We start from the raw sequence: 26,149 nt of genomic DNA on the forward strand, positions 1-26,149 counted from the left end.
TGCATTTTACATCATATTTTAATGTAACTCCAATATTGTCCTATCATTACACAATATAGAACCGGTAAGAAGTGCTAAAAACTGAAAAAGAAGTGCTGCGAAGACAATATACGGGACGACAAACAAACTAAGAAATTGGGTCAACTCCCGGTTCTGAAGACAATGGCCCGGGGCGGGACGGAGTTTGATTGCAATGCGGCGTTATCAAAGGGGCACTGATAAATCATATGCAAATATTTTTGTCCGTACATTTTTGTCTGTATGAATCCGTTCATTCCCATGATGATAGGTCAATTGGTGATAAACATGAGATATACAACATAGCGCGAACATGATTGAAAAGCAAAGTCGACTTGTTTTGGAACTCGTTTTGTGTAACCGTTTTATTTAACGATGACAGAGCCTGGTGCCGCAGTGAGGCATGCAACCGGTCATTGACCCGGGCAAACATTTGCCGTCTGATAAACAACCTGCCAAACATCATGTCAGGTAGAGACACACCCCCAAGACAGTGGACACACCCACCGAGGGTAGCGTTGGAAAACCTCCTTGGTAAAAACAACACTTGCTCATTTAGATGCATATGTCACGCACGTCACAATGACTACCCGCAAGCTATGTTACAAACACCGACGTTGTCCTTCAACTTTTGCTTTGTCATGCGTAAATGAAGCGATCGGAATTAATCATAGTGAGGTTTAGACTACAAAACATCCATGTATTAGTTCTCACGTGGGCACTCGTGCACGTGGTCTAGACTGGTCAGAAATAGCCCAGGGGGGCTTAACCAATAGAATCACTCGTCTCTTTACGTCAAAGGGTGATTTCTATGCGATAAGAATAGTAGGAGTGATTTGATTGGTTGAACTATTTTCGTGACGTCAGCGTGTTTTGGGCGGCATGTTGCTTGGCACGTAACCCGAGACGACTGAGGAAAAGTCCGAAATGCGCGCCTTTTCCCTCAGTTTTCAGACGACCACAGGTGAGTGTTACACCCTACAACATTGTGTCTTGTTAGATGAGTCTACGAGTCACCATTGTTGGAAGTTACAGCAAGCAAAGCCTTGTGATTTTGGTGCTGGACTGATTTTTTGCCCGAGCACGTTGCTGCGTCTTTGGTCTTTGGTTGTGAGTGGAGGAAGGTTGTGGGTGGGCAGCAGGCATGGTCGTGGCGGGCTTTTGTTTTGTTTTCCCGCTTTGCACGTCGGCTTCCCTCGGCTGTTGGTGAACTTTGGAGCCAAAAACTGCCCGTGTCTTTGATAAGGGGAAGCTGGATTATTGACAACACTTAAATTGAACAGTATTGTGCTTGTTTTTGGCCAGGCTTCGTGTTTTTTCGGTCAGTATTCTGTTTGCGCGCCAAAAAAATCGAGAGACACACTGCACGATAAAGTCGTGTCTGCGGAAAATTTTACCTCAGGATTTTCATGTCCGTGTCGAAAAATGCCATTTTGGTTTGTTTGGTTTGGTTAGATGCACATTTTTTATAGGTTTTGAACAAAGTTTCCCTCAGGAAATGTGTCGTTTGGTTTTGACGTCAATCATGAAAAGACGAAAAGAAGAAGATCGCAATTTTTCGCGCCATATTGTGTTTTGAAAGTATCGTCTTACTTCTCGACTCAGGAAAGATTTTCCCTCGCCAAAACAACACGTTCGTGGCAAAAAAAATGATGCAACACAGCTTTGCCGTCGTTCGCTTATAAAATCCCTTTTATTTTAGAACGTTTTCTTGGAAGAAATGAATTAATCCACTTCCCGCCTAAAGAATTATGGCGGGACGACCCGAGAACAATTATCACCCACTCAAAATATGTCAATATTCGATCTAGAATCTTCATCGTTTGTCATATTTACGATCTGATTTTTACGACTTGACATGGATGTTTATGTGTTATTTTGTAATATTGTTGTTTATTTAGTGAATTCTGCAGCAGCAAAATAAAGCCAAGTTTTGGCGGTAGCCCAAGGGAGCCATCGGCTACAAGGATAATTTGTTCTTTCAAATATGTATGTTGAAGTGTTATTCCTAGTATTTCCTCCCCATGTACATTATTTTTCTGGGAAAGACTCATCTGAAAATGAAATTGTTTTCCTGTATGTCGAAAAGGATTCTTGAATATAGTTTTTGACAATGTTAGGAGGGGTGTGTGGGAGGGGGGACTTTATTGGCCAGGCCGGATTGAGTTCGTGGGAAGGTTAAAATTTCCCCTTTTGGAGGGGCAAATGATCAGATACAAGCATTTTACCTGTGACATTAGATTTTGATGGGACAAACTGCAGATGGTTTGACTGTTTTCCTTAAATATCCACAAGTATAGATGTCATCATGATGTAGATGTAGATGTTTTCTAAACAACAACACTAGTTTTATTTAACGTTACATGGCTATTTAAAAAATTAGCATACGCTAGAAAAAGTTATTGGATGTTGGGGGAGTGATTCTCCAGATGCTATTGACAAACATTGACGACCAATGTATCTTTTATGGCCTGGTGTCAATAAAACAGTCATTTAAAAAAATTCTGCTCCTACTTAGAGCTTTGTGGGAAAAGAGTAACCAGATACTTGTTAAAATGGTTTCTTTCTTACCCTTTGCTCACAAGGTTCATCTTTGATCAGAGCAAATTTCAAATTGAATACTAAATAGTGACTGGTATCTAGTCAGTTGACACTAAGCCATGCATTAGAAAAGACACAACTAGTTTCAGTTTGTGTTTAAAAAAAAATTCCTCAACAAAAATCACTTACTCCATCTTTACTTAATTTTAAATATCTTAACCTCTAGCCTGCTAAGGTAGCTGTTTGGCACCACATTTGTAATGGTTATGGGGTTAGGCAGCAGGGAGAAGGTTAAACTTTAAGATGATTCTGATAGCTTTTGGGGATAAGTCCAATCAAAAAGAGCATGTGTTATGTATCACTGAGTCTGACAGCCGGGCTGATTTTTGCCCTCTGGCAGTCAGTAGTCTTGTGGCGAACTCCGTTAACAATTAAAGTTTACCACACATTTGCACCTGAAAAGGCGACAGTGTGGAAGCATTTATGCAAATTGCTGCCCCCACAGAGAAAACGAACAAATGAATTGAAATGAATAGCCCTGGAGTACGATCAAGTGTCCCACAGTTATAGGGAGCAACAAAAGGTGATCGTAACGGAGACTTCATTTGGCGACTTACTCATATATTTACCTGTGCCCGTGCTTTTGGATGCGTCACGTAATCGTGTCACGCCATGCCCAGCTCGTAAAGTGACCACGGCAGACATTTAAGTTCTACTGGTGCAAGCGGATTGATTGGCACATTGTTTTTGTTTGATTTTAAAGCCCAGGTCGCGTCCATTCTTTCTGTAATCTTCATTCTCACCAACACAAATATACATATGAAGCACCAGTCTGTCAATGATTGGTTTAAAAATCAACAAGGTTTTCTTGGACGTTAACAACTGGTATCAACTGGTATCGTGTACGTCCCGCCTCATTGGGTGGTGTGATCAGATGTTTTCTTTTGAACAAGTTGCCATGGATGCTAAGCATGAAAGTGGGTCCCCTTGTTAGTTACATGGAGAATTGTGTTACAAGCTGGCTTTTTAAGCAAAAATGTTGCAATGGGCTCCTGTGTACAGTACTAGTCATGCCAGTCTTGACTGTTGATTCTTCGTCTATGGTGTAAGTACCAGTGTCATAGAAAGTTTCAGCCTAGACCTGTTTCAGCCTAGACCTGGTTTCTTTGTATGTAACTGCAGATCAGACTGCCTGCGATAATTAGCTTGATCTTCTTTAGATAGTTTGATGATGTTGGTAAAGACATTTCTTTGTTGCATGTCCGAAAGTATTTGCCTGCCAAATGCTACCGAAGCATTGTCTGGTAAATTCTTTTGATTGAACAACAAAGAAGTCTGTTATCCATTGGTTTGATCTTATTTAAAGAAGAGCAGGTTGAACTTAGTGTGTCAAACTCGAGCCAGTTTGTCAAGTCCGGTCGCTCGTTATTTTACAGGTCACTCCTGACCAAGCGAGATAGCAGCAGTAGCTGTGAAAACTCCTGAGCAGACAACTTGCCAAAAGACTGCACACCCTTGGAAGAAAAGGTATGTATGTCACTATGTGTTTGGCAAATTTTTAATCAAACGAGTATATGCTTACTTAATTCGTTTAATACAAACGTTTGTGAAATGTTAAAGGTCTTTGCATCCCTCCCATGTCTGCATTGTAAAGATCTTGCTGAAACCATACCATCTTAATTTATTCGGTGTAAATTTGAAATCCTAGTAGATTTAGTTGACTGCATCTGAAAAATTGTAAGAGGTATTCTGGACTTCCCCATAACTTCATAAGGCAAATGTCACCAAGTGTTTGTCCCAGAAAACAGATCAATTTGATGATAGAACTGTCACATGCCCTCGGTTTAGTAGGGCATCACAGTTTTGGAAAACATCCAGCCAGGACTGGTTTTGAAATAAACAAAGAACTGGAGAAACACTAAATGTATCTACAGTTTGTTCAGTACATGTATCAGTATTTCACAAGGAGGTAGAGGCCATACAGTGTAAAAGGAAAGGGGGCAAAGTGTCATGCTTTCCGACCCTGGTGTCTGTTGACAGCCATTATTTTAACACCTAACTGGGCTTAGTACCATGCCTATAAAATCATAACCTTGAATTATAATCATAATTACACTATGTCATAAGCTGTTTAAGTTAATTCTTAGCTTAAAATATTGTTTTTATGTCTTGTTAAAAGGAAGGAATGTGTTTTTATATCAATTTCATGTAGGTAGAGGCATTCTAGTTTGTTGGGTTGGGTTGGGAAGCCTTTGAAAGATTTGTAAGTAGAGCCACCCAGGTACAAAAGAGTCGCTTGCATGACTGTCAAAGGCTTGTTTACAGTAGTCCCAGGTGTAGTGATTAACTAGCAGGGAAGAAATGGCCAGACTAGCGGTACAACGCTGTTTGACTCAGTTGCTAGGAGGCGGGTTTCTATAAAAAGAACTCGTCCTTTGAAAATCAGGCATGCATTGTAGAGGGGGAGGTAAAGTGTGGGTAAAATGTGTTGGTTTTTGAGCGCAAGGAACAAAAAATTCCTCTGCAGGCTTCTTACTCTTGTCAGGTAAGTCCAGAAGATATGCACTATTGTACTACAAGAACATGATATGTCATATTTTGACATGGCAAAGCATTGCTGAAAAACATAATCATCAACTTACAAATTATAATATGTGGCATGCAGCTACAACTTAGTACATTAGCCAATAACAAATCTTGTGAATACAAATAACATCACAGATTGGAATGTAGAATGCAATGTATTTGGAATAGCAAGGATGCCATAGCAGGAAAGCTAGTAAAAATATGCTAACCACTTATGCTACAGATGTCAAACACTACATATACAATAGTTGTAGTGCCAAGTTGGAATTAAACTGAAACAAAATTAAAACTGTTAAGGTTAGAAAGATGATACATTTGCCGCCTCTTTAGCTACTCCTCTCTTTCAGGAAAAAGTCATGATTCATAATTATTTCGCTGACAACCACATATACATGTAACACATTCTTTTATTTCTGCCACATAAAGGTTGTAAATGCATGCTAGATAAGGTCCAGACATGTTATTAGTGTTTGTGTGCTGGTCAATATCAGCATTTACAGTATCTAGATATCAAAAATACACATCTTTACAAGAGGGAATGGTATTCATATCATCTTGTAATTAAATCATTTTGTTGAGCTGGTATTTGTTGGCATCATTGTCATGTCTCCACTATTATTGAAAAATAGATAGGTGTGTCCCTGTACCTGTATGTGCATACTGACTTTGACCTATGCTTTTCCATGGAGCACACACTACTAGAGCCATGCAGGATTGGTTCGTAATTGCTGATCCCCCTAATTTGATATAAGGTATGGATCCATCAGTGGCCTAAATGGTTTCCACGACAACTGTAGCACACCCAATCCTGACGGTCGACTGATCACTGGTAAATTGTATGTTGTGTGCAGAATTTTCCAGAAAGCGGAGGATTTCGGAGCCAGTGTCTGCTTCCACAATGACGCAAAATGGGTATGGAACAAGCATTTTTCTTGTCTCAAGTCGAAGCCTGCGAAAATGCATGACGGCTAGTTATTTTGACGAAGCAAATATTAGAGCAGAGATAGATTTTCCAGCTTCAAGCTTAGTAATGTAAGTGCTTGATTGTCCTGAATATGTAACCTGGCATAGCGCCATTTAAACCATTCTGTGTATGGCCTACTATGGGGCCATTTTATGAATCAGACTCTGGCTTCACAAGAATGCCGTACTCAGCATTTGCATCTCATCCCTTATGCATGAAGTCAAGCATGTAGTCTTGTTGAAAAATTATTCTTTAATTGCTTGTTAACTTTAATTTGGATTTAGTGCATGTCAAAATCTAGTCTGGTAGCTACTAAACAAAAGGAGACACCGATTTCCAGGATGGCGTATCGTATGACTGAAGATCCACCTGGGTGCATTCCTAATTACTCAATTACCAAAAGATTTCTTCTATTGCACCCCGGGGTATTGGTAAGCTATCCAGGTCAAAAGTTCTTCTTCAGTTCGTCACCATGGTAACAAGAACAGGTTCTTTTGTTGACGAGATGCTGAAGAAAAGAAATTTGACTGTTCTTGCTGTTTTACCAAGGAAATGGTACAGAAGACTTCATTGTATTGCTTATATATGCATGTATTAATACCCTGTAGTATTGCCAACTTGTCCACTTTGGTTCTGTGAGAATAGATTGCCCAAACATTTTTAGGACGATGTATTGATTTCTATATTCGCAGGAATGGACAGATTTCTTTTTGGGTACACATCAGTGGACGTCAAAACACAGGTTGTCCACGTCAGCAGTAACATGAGGATGCAGAAATATTTGTTGAGCTTATGTGTCTTGTTGGACCTTGAGTCGTGACTAGCATGCATGAAAAACTTGGGCAGCCAGTTGCCGGGTCAAAAATTTGTCTTGACCTGTTGCATGGCAGCTGCCGATAAGTGGTGTAGGTCATGTCAGCGTTGTGGTCAAATTAGGTGAAGTTTTGCCTTTAATAGTGTTAAACTCCTCTTTATAGTAACACCATGCTGATATTTAAAAGAAGCCATCATACTATCTCAGTATCTGTAACTCCCCATCACCTGGCTCACTGAAAATCATCCTGGCCAATGTAACTATTTGGCAATGAGGTTGTTTTTCCCAGTGATGATTGACGATTGGCGGGGTCATTTGTTGCTTAGGTTGAGTGCGCACTTCTTGTGGTTTTGTTATGGTATCCTTGGGGAAGGGGAGTCAGGATCAAGGTAGTGGCATTGTACCAAACTACTTAAAGCTGTTTGGCTGAGGTGTGCATTTTCTACGTGCTACATGTATTTTGCTATGCTGAAGGATAAGGCGGCATCTGGACGTGGTCCAATATATTCAGCAGTGTAAGGATGATGCCCCAACACAAATTTGCCTAGGGGGATGGTCTGAGCCCACTGGCAGTTGGAAAATGTTCTGCTATAATGCATGTTTAATTGACATGGGATGCAGTATCAAATTACTTTTCAGCCATGGCGTGCATTTGTTGTCTGTCTGTACATGCACATAAACATATTGGGCTTTCTTAGATTATACTGTCTTACACATCTGTATTTTGGTTGCATTTTTTCTCAGAAACATTGAAAATTTTCCTCAGAGTTTAACAGAATGCTTCGTGACCAATCAGTGATAAAGGATGCCCAAGCAGTTTTAAAAGAAGTATGTCAGCCATTTGTCAGTTCAGGGCAGCTGCAACAGTAAAGCTACATTACATGTACATTACACCTCCAATCTATTTGTCTAGTTACTAATACACAGTCCTATCCTTCATGCTTGCACCTGTTCCTAACAGTTACAACTGGGAATGACAGGCCCCTGGTAACATGGTTACTTGAACGACTTGGCAAATGCCTGTAGCAGCCTTCACCCATATCCTTGTCCTTTTACTGACCGTAAACACACCAGACAGACGGATCAGAGTTATTAGCCATACATGGCAGAACCTCGTCGGCTTTTAGTCTAGATGGAACTCCAGGTTTGTATCACCAATTAAACGGTGATTAGAGTACCAGTTCTGGTTTCGGGATAACTCGATACTAGTATCTGACTGTCCTTTCTGATGCTATCACTATAGCTATCAGTGATAGGGAACCAAGGACCTAACCTGGAAATTGAACAAGGTCGAATCGCCAGCTATATTTCCTGAAATGGCCAGAATCGAATTTTTCTGCAGCAAAACAGATTAAGGATTCAATAATAAAAAAAAAGAAGTTCACTATCGGATGATGATGTGACAGGTTATGAGTCACCCAGCATTCTGTCTGAGAATCCCCGCCGAGAATGTATGAATAAGAAATGTGATGACACACACACACACACTCACACCCCTGGTGCTGGGTAGTGATGAGCCAACCCGTGGCATGCATATGCATGGATCTATTCTGGCAACGCACACGTCAGCGCTCGCCTGACCACGCTCCCTTCCCTTCAAAGCTGATATTTCCCCTGGCAGGCCGCGTGCTTGAAGCACAGAGCTAGCACTGTCCCAGCATCATGGTGATCGTCATGGACATGTGGGTATCTCTCTGTACCACTGGAGATAGAGTGACTCTGCATTGCAAATTCATGTTGGGAGGTGCCCAGCAACAGTCTGTATTGTAGCCATGCTCTCCCAGTATTTCACCGTGATTTAACTGCTAGTCACTCATTTTGTTCTCTTGTGCGACCCATCCACAGATACCCTGAAGAGAAAGAGAAGATGACGGGGGATCCGGGAACCACACAGCTGGTCTTCGAGGACCCATCCTACCTGACAACCACGATGGGCCAGTTGAACGCTCTGAGGAGAAATCGACATTTCTGTGACGTTATTCTGCAGGTAAGACTGACAATTTGCCATGTTTGGTTTGTATTATTAGATGTATTCCAAGAAATAATTTTAAATGATAATGTAAAGAAATGACTCAGTATGCACCAGTTGAACATGCTGAGGAGAAATCAACATTTCTGTAACATTATGAAGTAAAACTGACGTTTTGCCGTGTTTGTATATTAGATGTATTCCAAGAAATGATTTTGGATGAGGATGTAGAGAAATGAGTATGCATGAACACTACGACATCTAGTCAAAGAATGAGTCATGTTCTTTGCCCTCAAAATGTCATTATAAAGTTGATGAATGATGGCTGGGCTAGGAATAGAACAATTTTTGCCATCATCATGCAAAGTACTTGGGCTAAACAGTGTATGACGCACAACAGCAGTGATGTCAATGTCAAGCAATGGTTGTAAGCAACGTGTAAAATCCCGAGGCAGGCTTGAAATGACATGCGATTCATGTAGATCCATGTGACCCCGGGGCAAGCTTACAGACAGGGGCAGATGTGTCTCCGCGCACTGACGTCAGAGGCTAGGGAATGTCAAAGGTTCTCTAAGTTAACTTCAGAAATAGAACGGCCCTGTCATATTGATGCATTAGCTTTGGACTCATGTTCAACCCATTCTCCAATAGAAAGCTTAGGCTTGTGGATGATGCATGCGCATCCATTCCTGAAAAGCTAGAGATTTTGTTGAACGTCTACTCATCTAATTTTATAGTATTACCTTTTAAACTATATATAATTCATGTGAGAATTTATTAATGAGAGCCAGAAGAGCCCAACTTTATTTTGTCAAAACACTGGAAAAAAAGAAGTCTATACTGTTGCACTCCTGGTAGTAAAACGATATACAAATAAGACCCTGGTCTATTTGAGATCTCAGAGCATATTGGAATGCTTAAGCTTTACTTACACTGCCATTAGATATTCAAGCTATCCAAGTATTAGAGAGGGAGCTTTAGTTGATAATGGACCATCGCTGCTGTCAATCAGCTTTACAAGTATAGCCTATTAGGTATTACACTGTGATATGTATTTGTTGTACATGAGTCATATCAAAAAGGACATAATGGTTGTGTGGAGATCAGATCTCTTTATAGGTAGATTTTCTTGGTGTTTTATCAGGGGAATGAAGACTAAATATTACCTGCTTGATCACATGGGATTAAAGTCTTGCAAGCAGCATCAGCTTTTATTCAGGGGGATGCAGAGAAATCCATTGCATTAATCAGGAAATAGGATCAAAGGATTTGAAGAGAGAGTAGTAAAAACACTCATCATTAGGGGTGGGTACCGGTACAAAACCGGTATTTCTTAATGGACCGGTCCAAAAAAACCGGTCCGTAAAAAATCAGTGGACCGGCCTATGGACCGATTAGAAAATTCATAGTACCAGGCGGCCACATAACTGGTCTAAGAAAATACAAAACAGCAGATTTAACTTCATTTTCGAAGACGTTAGCTGTGAATCATACCTAGAAACACTTAAAGGATTAGTAAACAGACGGCGAGAAGAGTATAATTATAATTTTGAGACAAAGTGCAAACCTAAGAAATTATATCGTTCCAGACAGGACGTTTGGAGACTTTTGCGTGTGTCTCGCTCTCCAAAATATGATGTACTGCGACACTACTACACGGGGTATAACGTACGTCACGGGATGGCCAGACACATTCGGTGGTCGCAGAGATCTATCAGCCGCAACGCGCAGACACATTCGACGCGCCGCGGAAAAATCAGCCGTCCGCGCGGACCTATCAGCCGCAACGCGCAGACAAATTCGACGCCGCGCGGACCTATCAGCCCTTCGCGAGGAAAACTCAGTCGTGGGACAGCGCCATCAGGTGTCTCACTACTGCCTTCAGAGAGCGCTGGAAAGCCCGCGCCAAGGTAGGTCCTCCACAATTTCCTTCTCTAGCGTCATATAGAGACATCGACTGGTAATCTAACTAGGCCTATCAGGTGCCAGACTATCTTAGGGTCATCCGGAGCCAGAAATAATCGGCAGGTCTTCAAATTAAGTCGAGATATAGGGAGAACAGTTCTCAATCGGTGACACACCACATCGAAGTTGTCAAGGTAAACAGTGGCTAATGCCGTATTTTGGGCCATTAGAAGCAAAGACATCGGCGGTTTTGACGTATTTTAGTGTGATTGGGTGTCCAGAACAACGTAACATACTCTGGAATTGATATAATATGCCCACAGAGCGAAAATATGTGGTAGAAGTGATACCGCTATATAACGCCCCCCTCCCCCATCCTTCAGTACGAACCACCATGTGTAGAAGTACTAGAACGATGTTAGCTCTTATAGCAGTATTAAAGCCATAAGAAGCGATACTGTTGTGGTCATTTCAATGAAGATGCAGAGTCATCAATGTTTATCCAGACAAAGGCATTCATTTTTGGAATTTGCATTTCAGCCATGGAGTTTGATGAGTAGGACAGGTTTGTGCATGTGACCACAAATGTAAAACCACCTGTTCTACCCTACAAGTCCAGCCTTCAGGAGGGAGATGAAGAACCACCTGACAAGCCATGCCTTGGGGAGGGACAGGGTACCTGGTCTTCAAGTAACAGCACCAGTGGATCCCGTTCAAACACCAGCACCAGTGGATCCCGTTCAAACACCAGCACCAGTGGATCCAGTGAGGGTTCAGTGTCTTTGGAAGAGTCCAACGAGTCTGATGACCTACCTGGTGTGGTTTTGCCAGCTGAAGATGTAGAAAAGGATGTCTCCTCCCCCACACGCAGGACTACAGTGCAGTCTGTGTACACATTGCAAGTGCTAAGCGAACAGCGGTTCAGTAGCTGAACACAAGCGTCGCTGCCATGGGGCTGATAAAGGACCAGCCATTTAGTGTGGGTTGTGCAATAAATACTTTATTTATGCTAGAGACTTTCAGGATCACTAAGTTGAATCATCCAAGGAGTGCCCAGTTTGTCAGAAAGAGTTCAAGTGAAGACGCACATGATAGTGCACTCAGATTGGGATTTTTGTGACAAACGTGGAAAGTCCTTTAAGTCATAGTATAAGAAGTCCTGAAACATCATCACAGAACCCATGACAATCCCAGAGTAAAGACGTTTGTCAGTGCTACAAGTGTGAACACAGGTTTCATAAAAAGGAAGAACTTGTGTGTAATCATGCAGTAATTCTGGTTCATATGATTATATTTGTTGTTTCACAAGAAGGTATACCTTGTGTATAGTGCACCTGTACAGTGACATATTTTCATCTGTAGTGTTGGGAAAATCACGGCGCCGAGACTCGGTATTTGATTGGTTTTGACTTTGTTCTTCTTTTTTCAAGAGTCAATATTTATAAACGATCAGAATACTTTAATTTGTAATCTATAGCAATAGATTAAGCTACAGTGCAATATGATTACAACATAGTCATTTGCCAAGTGATGTATAACAAGATCAAGAACATGGTATTGCAATTCAGCAAATATATATTTTGTAAACAACCAGAATAAATCTAGTTATATATAACTATATTTTGTGTGTCATTTTTGGATTAACATTTCAGGAAATACGGATGGTCAGTACAATTATGCAACGCTGAGATGGTCCATTACCTACATCTGTGAATATAACAACCTGACAAAGTATAGTCTTCATCCAATATCTACTCAATACATATCTCTATGAATATATAGATTTCTACGGCAAATATGGAGTTATTCAAATATTCCAGTTGTACATTGTATGATTTCCGTTGCTTAGTGCCTTTCGTATAAAGGGAGAGAAGCCTACAGTCCAGAAAAAGTGTCGTTGACGCTAGCTCGAGTAGGAGTTGACCAGGAGAGTTGTGTCTCTTTCTGCCTGGGACTTGCTGCAGTGCTGTCATCAATGCCAATGTTATCTTCTGTTACCCATACATCGTCAACTTCGCGTGTTTGCTTTCCAGGTGCCCGTTGTTTTGTTTCTACACCTTTTCCGCGGATGTAGTGTCAACCTGAGTCGACGAGTCATTTCTGAAAAATGTCAGGGTTGATTACTTGCAGTGACACATTATACCTGGGTAATAGTAGTAACAATATAGTAAACAATCTTGCGAGAAACGTATGAGATGTTCGTTGAATCATCTAGATGAGGATAATCCCTTAAAGTGATAGAAGGTATTCCCCGCATATCGCCAAAATCAATCGAGGCGACAAAAACACTATTGCCTGTTAATGCTTACTATACTACTACATAAGATATTGGCCGTAACTTTACTGGAAAATGGGGAGGGGGGCGACATATAGCGGTATCACTTCTACCACATGATTTTCGCTCTGTGGGCATATTGTATCAATTCCAGAGTATGTTACGTTGTTCTGGACACCCAATCACACTAAAAGACGTCAAAACCGCCGATGTCTTTGCTTCTAATGGCCCAAAATACGACATTAGCCACTGTTTACCTTGACAACTTCGATGTGGTGTGTCACCGATTGAGAACTGTTCTCCCTATATCTCGACTTAATTTGAAGACCTGCCGATTATTTCTGGCTCCGGATGACCCTAAGATAGTCTGGCACCTGATAGGCCTAGTTAGATTACCAGTCGATGTCTCTATATGACGCTAGAGAAGGAAATTGTGGAGGACCTACCTTGGCGCGGGCTTTCCAGCGCTCTCTGAAGGCAGTAGTGAGACACCTGATGGCGCTGTCCCACGACTGAGTTTTCCTCGCGAAGGGCTGATAGGTCCGCGCGGCGTCGAATTTGTCTGCGCGTTGCGGCTGATAGGTCCGCGCGGACGGCTGATTTTTCCGCGGCGCGTCGAATGTGTCTGCGCGTTGCGGCTGATAGATCTCTGCGACCACCGAATGTGTCTGGCCATCCCGTGACGTACGTTATACCCCGTGTACTATAACCAGGTACAGGTACAGGTCCGTACCTGGACCTGACCCTCTGGACCTGGACCTGGACCGGACCTGAATTGTTTGTACCGGTACCCACCCCTACTCATCATGTAATGTTGTAAAGGCAGATCAAATGCATTGTTTACTACATATTTTGTTCAAATTTCAGTTTACGATACATGGACATTGTATAGTTATGACACCTTGATGCGTAGCTTGTGACATTTACAGCCCCAACCCTCAAACATGTCATAGATTATGGAATTTTGCCTTCAACAGTTAGCCAGTCCAAGGGGAGGCAAAATACATAATTTTATGTAGATACGTGTTGAAAGATTAGATGATATTACGACCACAAGGCAGTGTGTGTAACACGCGGATGCCCACGGACGTGCCTCACTATGCTAATGATGCAGCGTTGCATGTCTGTGGTTCCTGATGAAATGTAATGACCACATAATATGAAAGAATATAGTTTTTAGATATTCCATAGCGGTACATGAATAAAGAACCCAAAGCCTAAACTAAAGGGACGCTTTATACATACATGATTGAATATCTTGATTTAAAAATCAATTTTGTCTGCCTTTGTGTGATGGATGCGTCTGCTTTAAGGTCGTAATGTTCATAGCGTTATGTCATTATGCAGGTCCCGTTTCATTTTATGCGGGTCCTATTTCATGCATGAGCTGAGAGTTTAAAAGTTGAACATGCCCTAGGTTGCTATATTTAACAAATATGTACTTACACAGCCATTTTACAGTCTTGTTTCAAATTGGCAACAAAATAAATCCCTGTTGAAAATTTGGTCTTTTGCCAAAAGTCAATGTACACACATTATTGATCATATTTATCCTTACATAAGAGAATCTATATTTGTCTTTTACTAGATTTTAATTTATGACAACCAGTGTCAAGTTAAATGACACATTCCATAATGTAATATAATAGTTTTGTCTAACATTGCCGACTAGGTCATGGTAATGATACTGTACCACGTATAGGTTTTTAGTGCGAATAAAGTTACCCAGTATCATTCTTCGGCATGTTGGCCAGACATTTCAATCTTCAAAGCAGACCAGTTTGTATATAAGATGTGCAACATTTCTATGGCTTAAGATTCCTTTGGATTATCGCCATCAGCTATTTTAAGTTGCTCCTGCAAGTAAATTTAATAGTTTGAATCAAAAATCTTTCCGACTGGAAAACTTATTTTATTTCATTTGATTAGATTAGAATAGAATTTTAGAAATAAATTGGTCTTGTTAGACTAAAAAACTTATTATTTTTTATGAATGTCCTCTAGCAAATAAGATGGATTCATATTTCTTCATTTGTAGGAAATTTTGACACAATATTTTGCTGTTTTTTATCTTAACACTTTTAACTCCTTGCACCTTTTTTTTTGTCTTTTCATTTATTCAACATTTTTAGCTGAATTAATGGTTTTAAATGTAGCAAATTGTGAATATTGAGCAGACGGTGTCCTTAACCCTATATTAAATGAAACATCAAGAGCTCAGTACAGCTTTAACTTCTGGGCATGTGGTATGATAATCACTATCATCATATCCAAACAGATAATGACAACCCTCCTTAACCATCTATTGATTGTGAAAAAAATGAAAGTGATATTGATCCAGTTTAGCTCTTTGAAGAGCCATTCTTCCACTGGTTGTGAGAGAGAAGACGGACTCTATGTACAGTATTTACAAGTTCATTGTACTTGAAAATTCCCTAGCTCTTTTTGACAAGCACAATGAAAAGTGGACCACGGCTTAATTCATAACGTCCCGTCCTAAGGACTGCAACCATTTAAGCTAGCATGCATATCGTGTGAGCCACACAGACGGAATTAAACTCATGGCTTCTAGTTCCAAAGGCAGGGCTGTTAACCACTAGACTATGCGCACTACCTTATTATCTCCATGAAAAATGGAGATATGCATGTAGTGGTTGACTTGTGTGTCTGTGTGCTTGTTTGTGTTTCTGGATTTTTGTAGTCAGCATAACTCAAGAACCTCTGCATGGATTATGATGATGTTTGGTTTGTGGGTAGGTGTTGTGAAGACGAAGATCAAGGTCAAATTTGGGCCCCTGTGACCTTGGTACTGCAGCAGAACTTCTGTCTTTCGATCTTTTGGTCTTTGAGTTCAAAAGGCAGGAACGCTAACCACTGGACTATGCAGGCAATCTTAATTTTATTGTGAACTTCATGATAGTGACCTTTATGATTGTGCCCTCCAGGTTGGTCCGAACGACATCCCAGCGCACCGTGCCTTACTGGCGTGTTGTAGTCCGTACCTGTTCGAGCTCTTCAACTCGGAAGTGGAGGGCAGCAACCACCTGAGGTACCAGATCGAGACTGCCAGCCCCGCCGCAGTCGAGAGGCTGGTGGACTTCGCCTACACATCAAAGTACGCATTTCATACTATTTGAAAAGCACAGTATTATGAAGCTAACACGTTTAGTCTATAGCCAGTGCAATGGCCTAGTTGGTAGAGTGCTCGCTTTGCACACGGTAGGTCGTGAGTTCGAACCCCGGCCGGGTCATACCAAAGACTTTAAAAATGGTACATACTGCTTTCTCTTCTTAGCACTCAGCATTTTGGAAAGAGTATGGAAGTTAAACACACATCACTACCAGCGGACCAGCCCCCTGCTGTAGTGACTTGCACAAATGTGTGTGGCCCAAGGACTATAGAAATGGAGATGGGCGCCACCCCTATGCGTCTTTTCAAGACGCCCGGGTCACTTTAACTTTAACTTTAACGTTAAGTCAAAGAGTTCACAATGTATGTTGAAGTCACCTTAATTGGTCACCGGCAGATAGAGTAAATCATGACATATTTGTGGTAGTTTGCGGTTTTTGCAGTGAGCTCTTGCACATTACACTGCCCTTTGTTGTATGGCCTCTTTTCCCAGTCTAGTAGGAAATTAAGTCCCAGTGAACCTAAAATGAATTAATAGTAGTCCGCACATAAGAAAAGGCTTTTGCAATGTAGTTAAGGAGACTTATTTATGTTAACTCCTAGAGCCTTGTGGGATTTTGAATTGCTTCTGCTTGAGATTGCATCTATCAGCCTGGATCTAGACTTAAAAGATCGCAGTAATGTTCTCATTTAGTTAAAACGTGTTGACGAACTGTCTAACAGTTTATGGTTTAACTTCCAGATTGTGCGTCCAGGGAGAACAAGTGTGCGACCTGTACTCAGCGGCCAAGCTGTTCCGCATGGAGAGCGTGAGAAAAACCTGCTCCAACTACCTGGCCACACACCTCACCCCTGCCAACAGTGTCGGTGAGTTGGCAGAAACAGCTTTCATTGAGTTTGGCACAGTATTTGGTTGATTTTGTAGATCTTGTGGCTAAATGATAGAGTTGATAAATTCTATAATTTTCCAAACATGTTATCGTTAATACATTTATGTTAGGAGTTGGTATCACTCTTGGAGCTGATCCTCAATTATGGTTACTGTAGTACTAACAGTGCCCTCTAGCTGAATTGCACAAAACTGTAGCTCTCCCATATTGACCTTCTCCAAGAATGTTTTGTTTTCGGGAGCGTGTGTCTTGTCAGTCTGTGTGTGAACAGGATAAAAGGAGAATGCCTGGGTGAATTGTCTTGATATTTGGTATGTGGGTGGGTGTACATGAGACCTCGAAATGATTATATTTTGGGCCCCGTAGTGGTGTGTTACGGTACTGCAGTGGAACTTCTGAACTCGTGTTCTGGACATGCTATGGTCATGACTTTTGAGGGGTAGATTGCTCTTATCTGACATGCCTCTGTCCTGTGGCAGGTGTGAGATCCTTCGCGTACGCCGTGAACGACCACGAACTCATCAGTGTGGTGGACAAGTACATCAGGGACAACATCATGGAGGTCTCTGTCAACAAGGAGTTCCTGCTCCTGCCTCGTCTACAGGTAAGATTTCACCACTTTACCAAAACACTGCAAATCATGCCGGAAGAAATCTAGTATATTCAGGGCTTCATCTAAACAGGGGAGCTGTGCTCAATGCTCTACCATGTGCCCCCCTTACCCTGGGGAGCAGATCCTCTGACAGGCATAAAATTCTGATTGACCAGGAAGCTAACAGGTCACATGTGGCCACCACCTTCCACTGTGACCTGTCTGACAGTAATTTTGCCCCTCAGGAAGCCTAAGAATGCCCCATTTTAACTTAAAACTATCTAAAACCCCCCTTCCGCTGCAAAACCTCAGATATTGATGACAACTTCACAAACCAGAAGATAGACTAAAAAGCCATGCCAGATCAATATGCTGGTCATGTCAGAAACAATTGGATAGCACAAATCACTGGACAAGCATCTTAATAACATATTTTTTCTGGTGTCCAGGTCGAGTTGATCAGAAAAGAAGCGGACACGCCGTCCAGCATCGGTGACTTGACGCTGTTCAACCTGGTTGTGGAGTGGGCCCAGAAGCTGGTGGCAGACAGCACTGAGGATGTCAAGGATCTGATGGAACAGGTAAACCTCAGTCTAACCTGTACATTACCATTGCCAAACACTTAAAAAAATGGAAAGTGCTTCCAATGAAGCAAACTTGTGGCAGGTGTCTTTATTGGCAGGTCATTCAGACTATCAAAGACAGTAGTCTGTTTTGTTGGTAAGATTGAAATGTTCCATATTGTACTTAGAATTAGGAACTTACCAAGAGTTAGTGCCTTGGCACACTTAGTATGTTATCTTGTACTGGAATCATACATTTGTATGATGTACATGGACAGTTTGGCCTGTCAAACTGATACTTAGCTTTCTTAAATACTTTGACAAGCTGTTTTAAGACTTTAGTGTTGTTTTTGATTATATTTTGTTCAATCTGCCATTGGACAACACTGTCTTGTTTTGTTCTTTGTTTCAGGTGTTCCAGTCCTAGGTGGACCTGGAGCATTAATGTAATGTGCTTTAGCCGCTGATTACGACAGTAAGGCTTCGTGCCCTGCGTAACAGTGATTTTGTGTTAGGCAGGGTTCTCGCCAGGGCATTTAAGCGTAGGGGGCCCCTACGCTGTGATTTTTGCCCTTACGCAGTGTTTCAATCAGCGTAGGGGGGGTTTTCTGTTGTTTTGATGCAAACGTAAAAGAAGTTTGGCTCTATTTCGCAAACTTTAGCCCTCAAAATGCAGGAAATAGTGTCTTTGAGAGTCTTCAAGTTCAAAATTTCCAGGGGGAGGATGCCCGAAACCCCCCTAAAATATTCCTGCATGCAGCCCTCATCCTCACACCTGTAGCGCTTGCCATGTGGCTTTGCCGCGCAAAGATGCCCCTACGCTGTGAAAAAAATCCTGGTGAGAACACTGTTAGGGAAGGTGATTGTGTTGGTGGGGGAGGGTACAGTTCTCTCTGGCACTGCCCACTGTTGCACACCACTGACGGTCTCCTTTCAATCTCTTCCTTGATCCGACAGGCAGTCACCAATTGCAGCTTCCAGGGGAGAACATTACAGATGATCACTCCAGATGCAGTGTAGGTGAGACACAGCTGAAGCCCGGAGCGCAGTTCCCACCACATGCACGCAGTCAACTCCAGCCAACTGGAGACTATTTCTTTGCAGCAGGACAAACAAACGAAAGGAAAAAAAACGACAAACAAACTAAAAGTAGAGCCGAGAAAAAGAAAGAAAGCGATACAACTGCATTACTCTTTACAGGCTTGCTGCTTTTGGAGGAAGACAGTCACATTTCTTTACGTCGCGTTGCTGAAGCCTTGAATACCACGTCTGACACTCCCTACAGCACTTTGAAGCTTAACGAACTCTGTTTGCGATGTTGGAATGCTGCCCCCTTGGCATGACTCAAATATACCTCGTCATTTCAGCCACCAAAGTATGCTTGACCTCACATTATCTTCACAGCTGTACTCTTAAAGACATGTTTGTATTGCGTTGTACCCCCTTATGGGGTGGAGTATTTCTCTGCACATGCCGTCTGGCACCCGATCACTCGGCTTGTCAGCATTGCTGTAATGCCTGCGCATGTCAAGTCTATTCTGCTTGGTAAATTCACAGTTTGCTGCCGCCTGCACGAGATGTCAGTTGCTGCCGAATGTCAGTCGTTTCTCGAAGGGAGTGTCAGAGGTCTCGCCCAAGGCTGGCAAGTCTTGTCGTTGTTCCCTGCCAAATTCAGAGCACAGGGAGGCCAAATTTGCTGCGGACAAGGGAGTTCCTGGTTTGGCAGTTGAAACTTGGAGTCTCTTGTCCACTCTGTTTACATCAAGAAGAAGAATCATCACTTTCTGAACACTTAAATTTTGGTGTACAAATCTACATGTCAAAAATGGAACCAAAACCTTAATTTTTATGGAAAAGGTTTTTGTAAATGACTCAGTTGAAGCACTTGAAATACTTTCATCACATTTTTGTTAGAAGAATGCTTTTTCTTGCTGAAAATTCTGTTGGTAATTTTTTTTGTAAAATGATAGCAGCATGCAAAATCAACACAGATTTCTAAAGTTTTTCGGAAAAATTTAGCATGATTGGAGTAACTTTGACAAAAAACCCAGATTCAATCATAATTTTTTAAGAGTTTATCCCGTGTAACTTCTTTTGCTCCCCTTGTCAGTCCTCCCCTGTTAACCTGTTGCTGATGTAAGCCTGTGCTTTCGTTGCCGACGAAGATGCAGAACTATGACCTGCTCAAGCACTCTTACCTTAACCCTTAAAGAATACCAGCTGTCTCCCCCCCTTCCTTTCCCCGTTTCTCTTCTCCGTGTCTTTCAGTGTTGTTTCCCGACGCTGATTTACTGTAAAAATCATTCTTATTCGGTTGGAGGTATATTTTGGGTGGGAACCACAGGTATTGCACACCAGTCAGCAATAAAGTTTTCCTGGGCAAAATTTGTTCGTTTTATATACTGTATATATATATTTATATATATTTAAAGAAGGGGAAGTGTTTTGCTTCACGAGGAAAATGCGTCCTCTTCCACAATAACGAGTGTCTTCTAATGAAAGCTTGTTGTCAGCAGCCGTGCTTGATAGGGCAGAGGGGCTGGTAGCAGAGAAGGGGGTGAGAAGAACTCATTTGACGAAGGGCAACCTACCTGCAAATGAGAGAGAGAGAGGACTGTGTGCAACTCTGACAATGTTTTCCTTTTTGTGTGTAGAGAGCATGCAATGTGTAGTGTCCTTCATTGTGGCTTCTGTTACACTACCAGGTGCACCTAATGTTGTTGACCCCTGAGCTACATTTGATCGACTGCGAGGAGGCCGACCAAGACATGGCGGGAGGCGACGAGGTCATCTTGGACTACCAGCGCCGCGCGGTCCGCAAGAAGTCGACCACGACGCCGCACAAGCGCCGGGAAGGTCAGCAGAACGGGCAGAGGAGTCCGCGGAGTCCGACCAGCTTCCGGGCCGCTCGCAAACTCATCATGGACACGGAGGACAACTGTGGCTGGGGGCTGATCGCAGCAACGCAGACGTCTGGTGAGTGTCTTTGTTTTTCCTGAACTTCACAAGGCACTATTTGAAGATTCTGGTGTGTCACAAAAGGTGGAAGATCTGTATCTACATGTATATAGCTGGTATAACCGCCATTCAGTGTAACACACCAGCTTGAAGAAAAGACTTCACAACTTAGAGATTACACTTCTAAATGTGCAAGGAAGTATTCAGACCCTGTACTAGAGATGTATACCACTTAAGGTACATTGTAAGGAAAATTAGACAACAAAAGGGAATTCCTGTTATTCCACAGACCACAGCTACGTGTGCATCGCCATGCTGGACGGGGGTCTGTCTGCCATCACGCTGCACGAGAGGACGCACAGCCGCTGCGTGTCGCGCCAGACCTCCATGGTGGAGGACATCGGCGGCAGCATGACCCTGATGGAGCCCATGAGCCACCCCCGCTGTGGCGCCGGAGCTGTCGAGCTTAACGGGAAGCTCGTTGCTGCAGGTACGTGTCCAAGAGATCGCATGGCTGCTCTGTAGTGCATTGTGTATTCTGAAATTTTGGACCATTTTGGTCACTCTACAAGGTCATATTATTTTTCTTTATAGCACTGTTTGTTGCAAAGCAGAAAGACATTATACTGATTATGGAATTTTCTTAAAGTGGTGGTTACTTGTGATGTAATAGGGTTTGCTGCTGCATATATACCGTTCTTTATGGGCCAACATTTTACTTCACTTTTCATAGATAAAGCCAAATTTGTTAAAGTATTTTCTTTTTTCTTCATCAGCCAAAATAGATTTGCTGAGAATGATATCTTATAATGTATTTTGGGAACGGTGTTCATTAAACAGCGAGACTTTCAGTTTCCCTTTGTCTTCCTTATTGTGAACAGTAATATGTCTTGTCCAAAGAAGATTGATAAAAGATCTTCAAAATGGTGTGTATTCATGACGCGACCTTCTCCCCAGGCGGCCATAATCGTGAGGAGTGCCTTGACACCGTGGAAGCCTACGACCCGAGCATGAACACCTGGACTCCGCTGCCCCCCATGTCGACGTCCCGCGGTCGCTTCGAGATGGCCGTGCTAGAGGGGAAGTTGTACGCCGTGGGAGGGTCCAACGGCTCGGAGGAGCTGACCTCGGCGGAGTTCTACAACCCACAGACTAACGAGTGGAAAACGGTGGCTAACAGCAAGTTCAGCAGGTGTAGCTCAGGTATGGATTTTTATCCCCAAATATTCATTACAATTGGTAGACAAGATGGAAACAGTTGTTTTCCCCACTTGTAGTGTATTGGTGCAGGAGAAAAGCAAACTTGAAGCTGCTTTTGTATCATTTAAAAAGGACCAAAAGCAGTGAATGATACACAATATGTCATACATTTGAATATGTTTAGAATAATTTCGGAAGTTAAGGTATGTGAACTAGATCTAAAGCTAAATTCTTGTGAAACTGATCAGAGGTAAAACTAACAAATGCATGAAGGTTGAAAATCGTAAAGCAATATGTGTACTTTTGGCAAGAATACCAAAAAATGTATTACACTAGTTGATGTTCTTAGCCCAATTATTGTTGTACTAAAAAAAGTTGTTGATACCCACACAGGAGTTGCAGTGCAGGATGGGCTGCTGTATGTGGTGGGTGGACAGAGTGGCCAGTGTGGTCTGCGCAGCTGCGAGGTGTACAACCCACAAACTGACACCTGGAACCCCATCTCCCCCCTCAACACAGGTAAGCATTCTTAGATTGTGACTCGGACTGCATGGATATATCATATGTTACTGTAAATCTTGAAAAATTCACAGTGGTTTTATTTTCACTGTGCTGTCACCTCTCCACCGCGAATACATAAACTGCAACTACAAGTTTTGAATATGCTGTATTACTATGTATACTGTTTTACAGAATTGTACATTGATTGTTTGATTTTTAATGTTTTGCCAGAGGCTTTCAACTTGGACATATTAGCCATAAGGCATCACACTGCATGAGCGCACTGCAAACCGTGAACTACTTATATAGCTTATTGCTGCAACAGATTAGAATGCTGATACTTACCGATTTCTCATTGATCACTAGATGTTACCAATAGCTGATGTTAAGTTAGATAAAGGAAAAAAAGTTTGTCTGTTACACTGTTTCAAGGAACAGAAACTGAAGAAACTTTTTTTTTTCTTTTCATTTTCAGGCCGGTATCAGACGGGTGTGTGTGCCCTGGATGACAGTGTGTATGCTGTGGGTGGGACCGACTCCTGGAACTGCCTGAGCTCAGCCGAGGCCTACAGCCCAGACGATGGCCAGTGGAAGACCATCGCACCTCTCAAAACCGCCAGGCGTGGTGCTGGAGTAGCAGCTTACAAAGGTGAGTGTTCAAAATGTCGGATTTTATATTCTAGCTGGTAATATGAGGCCTATGGCAAGTTCAGTGTTTCTTTAACAATGCTGTAAATGCAAACCTCTTTCAAAGCACATGTCATTCTTCTTTCATTCGAAAAACCATTAAGCTCTCAAAATTAGGAAATGAGTTCCCAAACCATAATTTTCCCTGCCTGTTGAAGGTCCTCTTGATCTTAAAGCATGCAGCAAATACAAAAAAAACTCTTTCAAAGCATTAAAGTTTTTTTTCTCTATGTGTGATGTCAAACATATAGCTATCAAAAGTAGGAAATGTGTTCCTAAAGAATAGTTTTTCCTAAGTTTAATGGTTTTTTAAAATGAGTTTCCAAATTCTCCCAATATTAACATGTTGTTTTTTACAAATTTGTTACAGGGAAACTGTATGCTGTTGGTGGGTTTGATGGTGTGAGCTCGCTGGATTCCGTGGAGTGCTACGACCCTGATACCGGCAAGTGGACGTCGGTGGCCGGCATGAACATGCCTCGCTCCAACGTGGGCGTGGCTGTGGTCGACGGACACTTGTTCGCCGTGGGGGGCTTCGACGGGCAGACATTCCTCAACACCATCGAGAGGTACAGCGAGGAGACCAACGAGTGGAGTTGTTTTACCACCACACAGGCTTAGCGTACCAAAAGTAACGTTTACTACCTAGAATTCCCCTGAAATATACTCAGTTTATGAATATACTCAGTTTATGTAAGATATTCCTTTTTGTATGTCCAGCAGTAAATTTTGAAGAACTGATTATGAAAAAAAAGCTTTGATTTAGACTATCAGATGCTCAAATGCATGTGCATGCATCTGGAAAGGTTTGCTGAAAAAACGCTTTCAAGGATTTAGACATTAGGCAAAATAATCATTGCTTTTTGAGAAATTTTTATTTTGTTGTAACAACAGATAATTTGCTTGCAGATCAACATTACATTCAGGTCCAACAATCTTACTTTCTATGCAGTTTCAAAGTAGTAGTAAGAGTTAAACACAGAGGCACTGTTATATGGTATTTTTTGTTGAGGCCAAACATGTCAAAACATGGGATATTAACTAAGTAAAGTTGACAGGGAGAAAGAAATGCTGAAATAGCTGGTTTCTTCTTGCTGTGGTAGAATGGGGGATAAAGGTTTGCTTGGTAGAATGATGAAGTTTTAGAGATTGTGTACCGGTGAAGTTTATGGAGGAGCCATGTTGTTTGTGTGGTGGTATTTGTTGTGTTGTGATGTGTGATGGAGGTTGTCATATTAATGTATCTATCAACTTAATCCATTCATGAATACCACCCAGTAATTCTATTTTATTGGTAAAATGTCTCCGTAAGTTTAGAATTCTTGTATCCGTCCAAAACTTGTTTTCTCAGAAGTTGAGATTTTTGGCATACCAGCCTGTATTTTGAGCCGTTTTGGGCTCCTGACTTCGTGAAACTCTTCAGTGTTAAAAAAGTTGGGAGAAATTTGTTCTTCTCAATGAAAATGTAGCTTTAAGGCCAATTAATTAGACTGGAGGTTACCAAAGTGTATCAGATAGATTGTAAAAAATATGCTGCAAAAACGTGGACCTAAGTAGGTAATGGTTAGATGTGGTCCCTATCATGGATTTGTGATGAAACGTTTAATGTTCGAATGGTGCGTATGCCAAACTTCTACAAGTGCAACTAAATGTGGCATAATTTGTACAAAGCCGTAAACAACATGTAGTTGTCAGTGCCTTGTGCTTTGAGTGTGGACCTTTTTGTGATGCCTGTTTGTAGTAAATCCATGTATTCTTGTGTCATTAAGGCCATTATAGTGAAACTATTTTTTTACTGGTATTGATAAGCGAAGAAGATCAATGCCCCGTTGACATAGTTTTGTAAAGCTTGTATTTGATGTGACAGTTGCTGTGAGGCACATGACATAACATTAGCATCTTTGTCAAGTGGATCAAGGTTCCTGATGAATTTTTATAGAGCAGAAGGTGACTGTAAGAATCAATGATGTATTCTTATAATACAGTATGTGGAAAGTTCTTGCATGAAAGAAAGTGATCTGAAGCCATCTAGTGGAAGCTGTCAAGCACATTTGCTTCTAAGTATACCACAAAGTGTTGCTGTGAAAGAAGAGATATTGTTATTGAGGCCATCAAAGGGAATTCCTTATTTCATGAAGTTTTGCCAAATTGGAAGGAAATTTACACCTTACCGTTCATTCTAATGAAATATGACAAAGAAATATAATTTGACTGAGGCGAAGCACGATCTACAAAAAATGTCAGATAAAAAAAATAAAGCTGTTAAAGAAATTGTTTATTGTGCATGGCCTGAACAATGAGTGAAAAACAGAATTTATGACAGGAAAGTTCATGAATGAATTGATGTCCATGCCATGGAAGAGATGATCCAGATTATACTATATTGATAAGTTTGGTATTTGTACATAAATAAGTGAAAGGAAGGTGTAACATTTTTCTTATATGCCAGACTGACAAAGCATGGAGGGGGGAGCATGTCCCTGTGTTGCAGAGAGGTTTCGTATAGGAACTACCTTTGCCGTGTTTTGATGTTAATAAAGTTGATAAACAAATACT

General features: G+C 41.6%; 1 protein-coding gene and 2 long non-coding RNA genes across 8 annotated transcripts; 2 read left to right on the forward strand and 1 right to left on the reverse strand.

Moving 5' to 3' along the window:
- Positions 1–851: 851 nt before the first annotated feature.
- LOC136442405 (influenza virus NS1A-binding protein homolog) lies at positions 852–26,147 on the forward strand. 6 transcript variants are annotated; one of them, XM_066439246.1, is made up of 14 exons: positions 852–982; positions 3,996–4,086; positions 5,997–6,057; positions 8,769–8,910; positions 16,018–16,187; positions 16,945–17,069; positions 17,572–17,696; positions 18,134–18,265; positions 20,953–21,223; positions 21,495–21,695; positions 22,163–22,408; positions 22,799–22,924; positions 23,382–23,555; positions 23,964–26,147. In XM_066439246.1, the coding sequence occupies exons 3-14, from the start codon at positions 6,044–6,046 to the stop codon at positions 24,212–24,214; spliced, it is 1,977 nt and encodes a 658-aa protein (XP_066295343.1). In that variant the 5' UTR covers positions 852–982; positions 3,996–4,086; positions 5,997–6,043; the 3' UTR covers positions 24,215–26,147. The 6 variants fall into 6 exon arrangements, with proteins under 6 accessions (XP_066295343.1, XP_066295345.1, XP_066295344.1 ...); XM_066439247.1 differs by lacking the exon at positions 852–982 and adding an exon at positions 3,557–3,664; XM_066439248.1 differs by lacking the exon at positions 5,997–6,057.
- LOC136442411 (uncharacterized) lies at positions 10,545–12,417 on the forward strand. Its single transcript, XR_010756997.1, has 2 exons — positions 10,545–10,802; positions 11,338–12,417. It is a non-coding gene; the product is annotated as an uncharacterized lncRNA (long non-coding RNA).
- On the reverse strand, positions 12,192–13,779 carry LOC136442409 (uncharacterized). Its single transcript, XR_010756995.1, has 2 exons — positions 13,519–13,779; positions 12,192–12,897 (listed from the first exon to the last, which is right to left on the reverse strand). It is a non-coding gene; the product is annotated as an uncharacterized lncRNA (long non-coding RNA).
- Positions 26,148–26,149: the final 2 nt, after the last annotated feature.

Source organism: Branchiostoma lanceolatum, chromosome 9 (assembly GCF_035083965.1).
Source record: "Branchiostoma lanceolatum isolate klBraLanc5 chromosome 9, klBraLanc5.hap2, whole genome shotgun sequence".
Lineage (NCBI taxonomy): Eukaryota > Metazoa > Chordata > Leptocardii > Amphioxiformes > Branchiostomatidae > Branchiostoma > Branchiostoma lanceolatum.

What these genes read in the sequence shown, in the direction of transcription:
- LOC136442405 (XM_066439245.1), top strand. Translation starts at nt 8,586, where the DNA reads ATGGTGATCGTCATGGACAT. An exon ending in TCTGTGACGTTATTCTGCAG is followed by an intron (nt 8,911 to 16,017) that starts GTAAGACTGACA and finishes TGTGCCCTCCAG; the next exon opens with GTTGGTCCGAACGACATCCC. An exon ending in GTTCAGCAGGTGTAGCTCAG is followed by an intron (nt 22,409 to 22,798) that starts GTATGGATTTTT and finishes ATACCCACACAG; the next exon opens with GAGTTGCAGTGCAGGATGGG.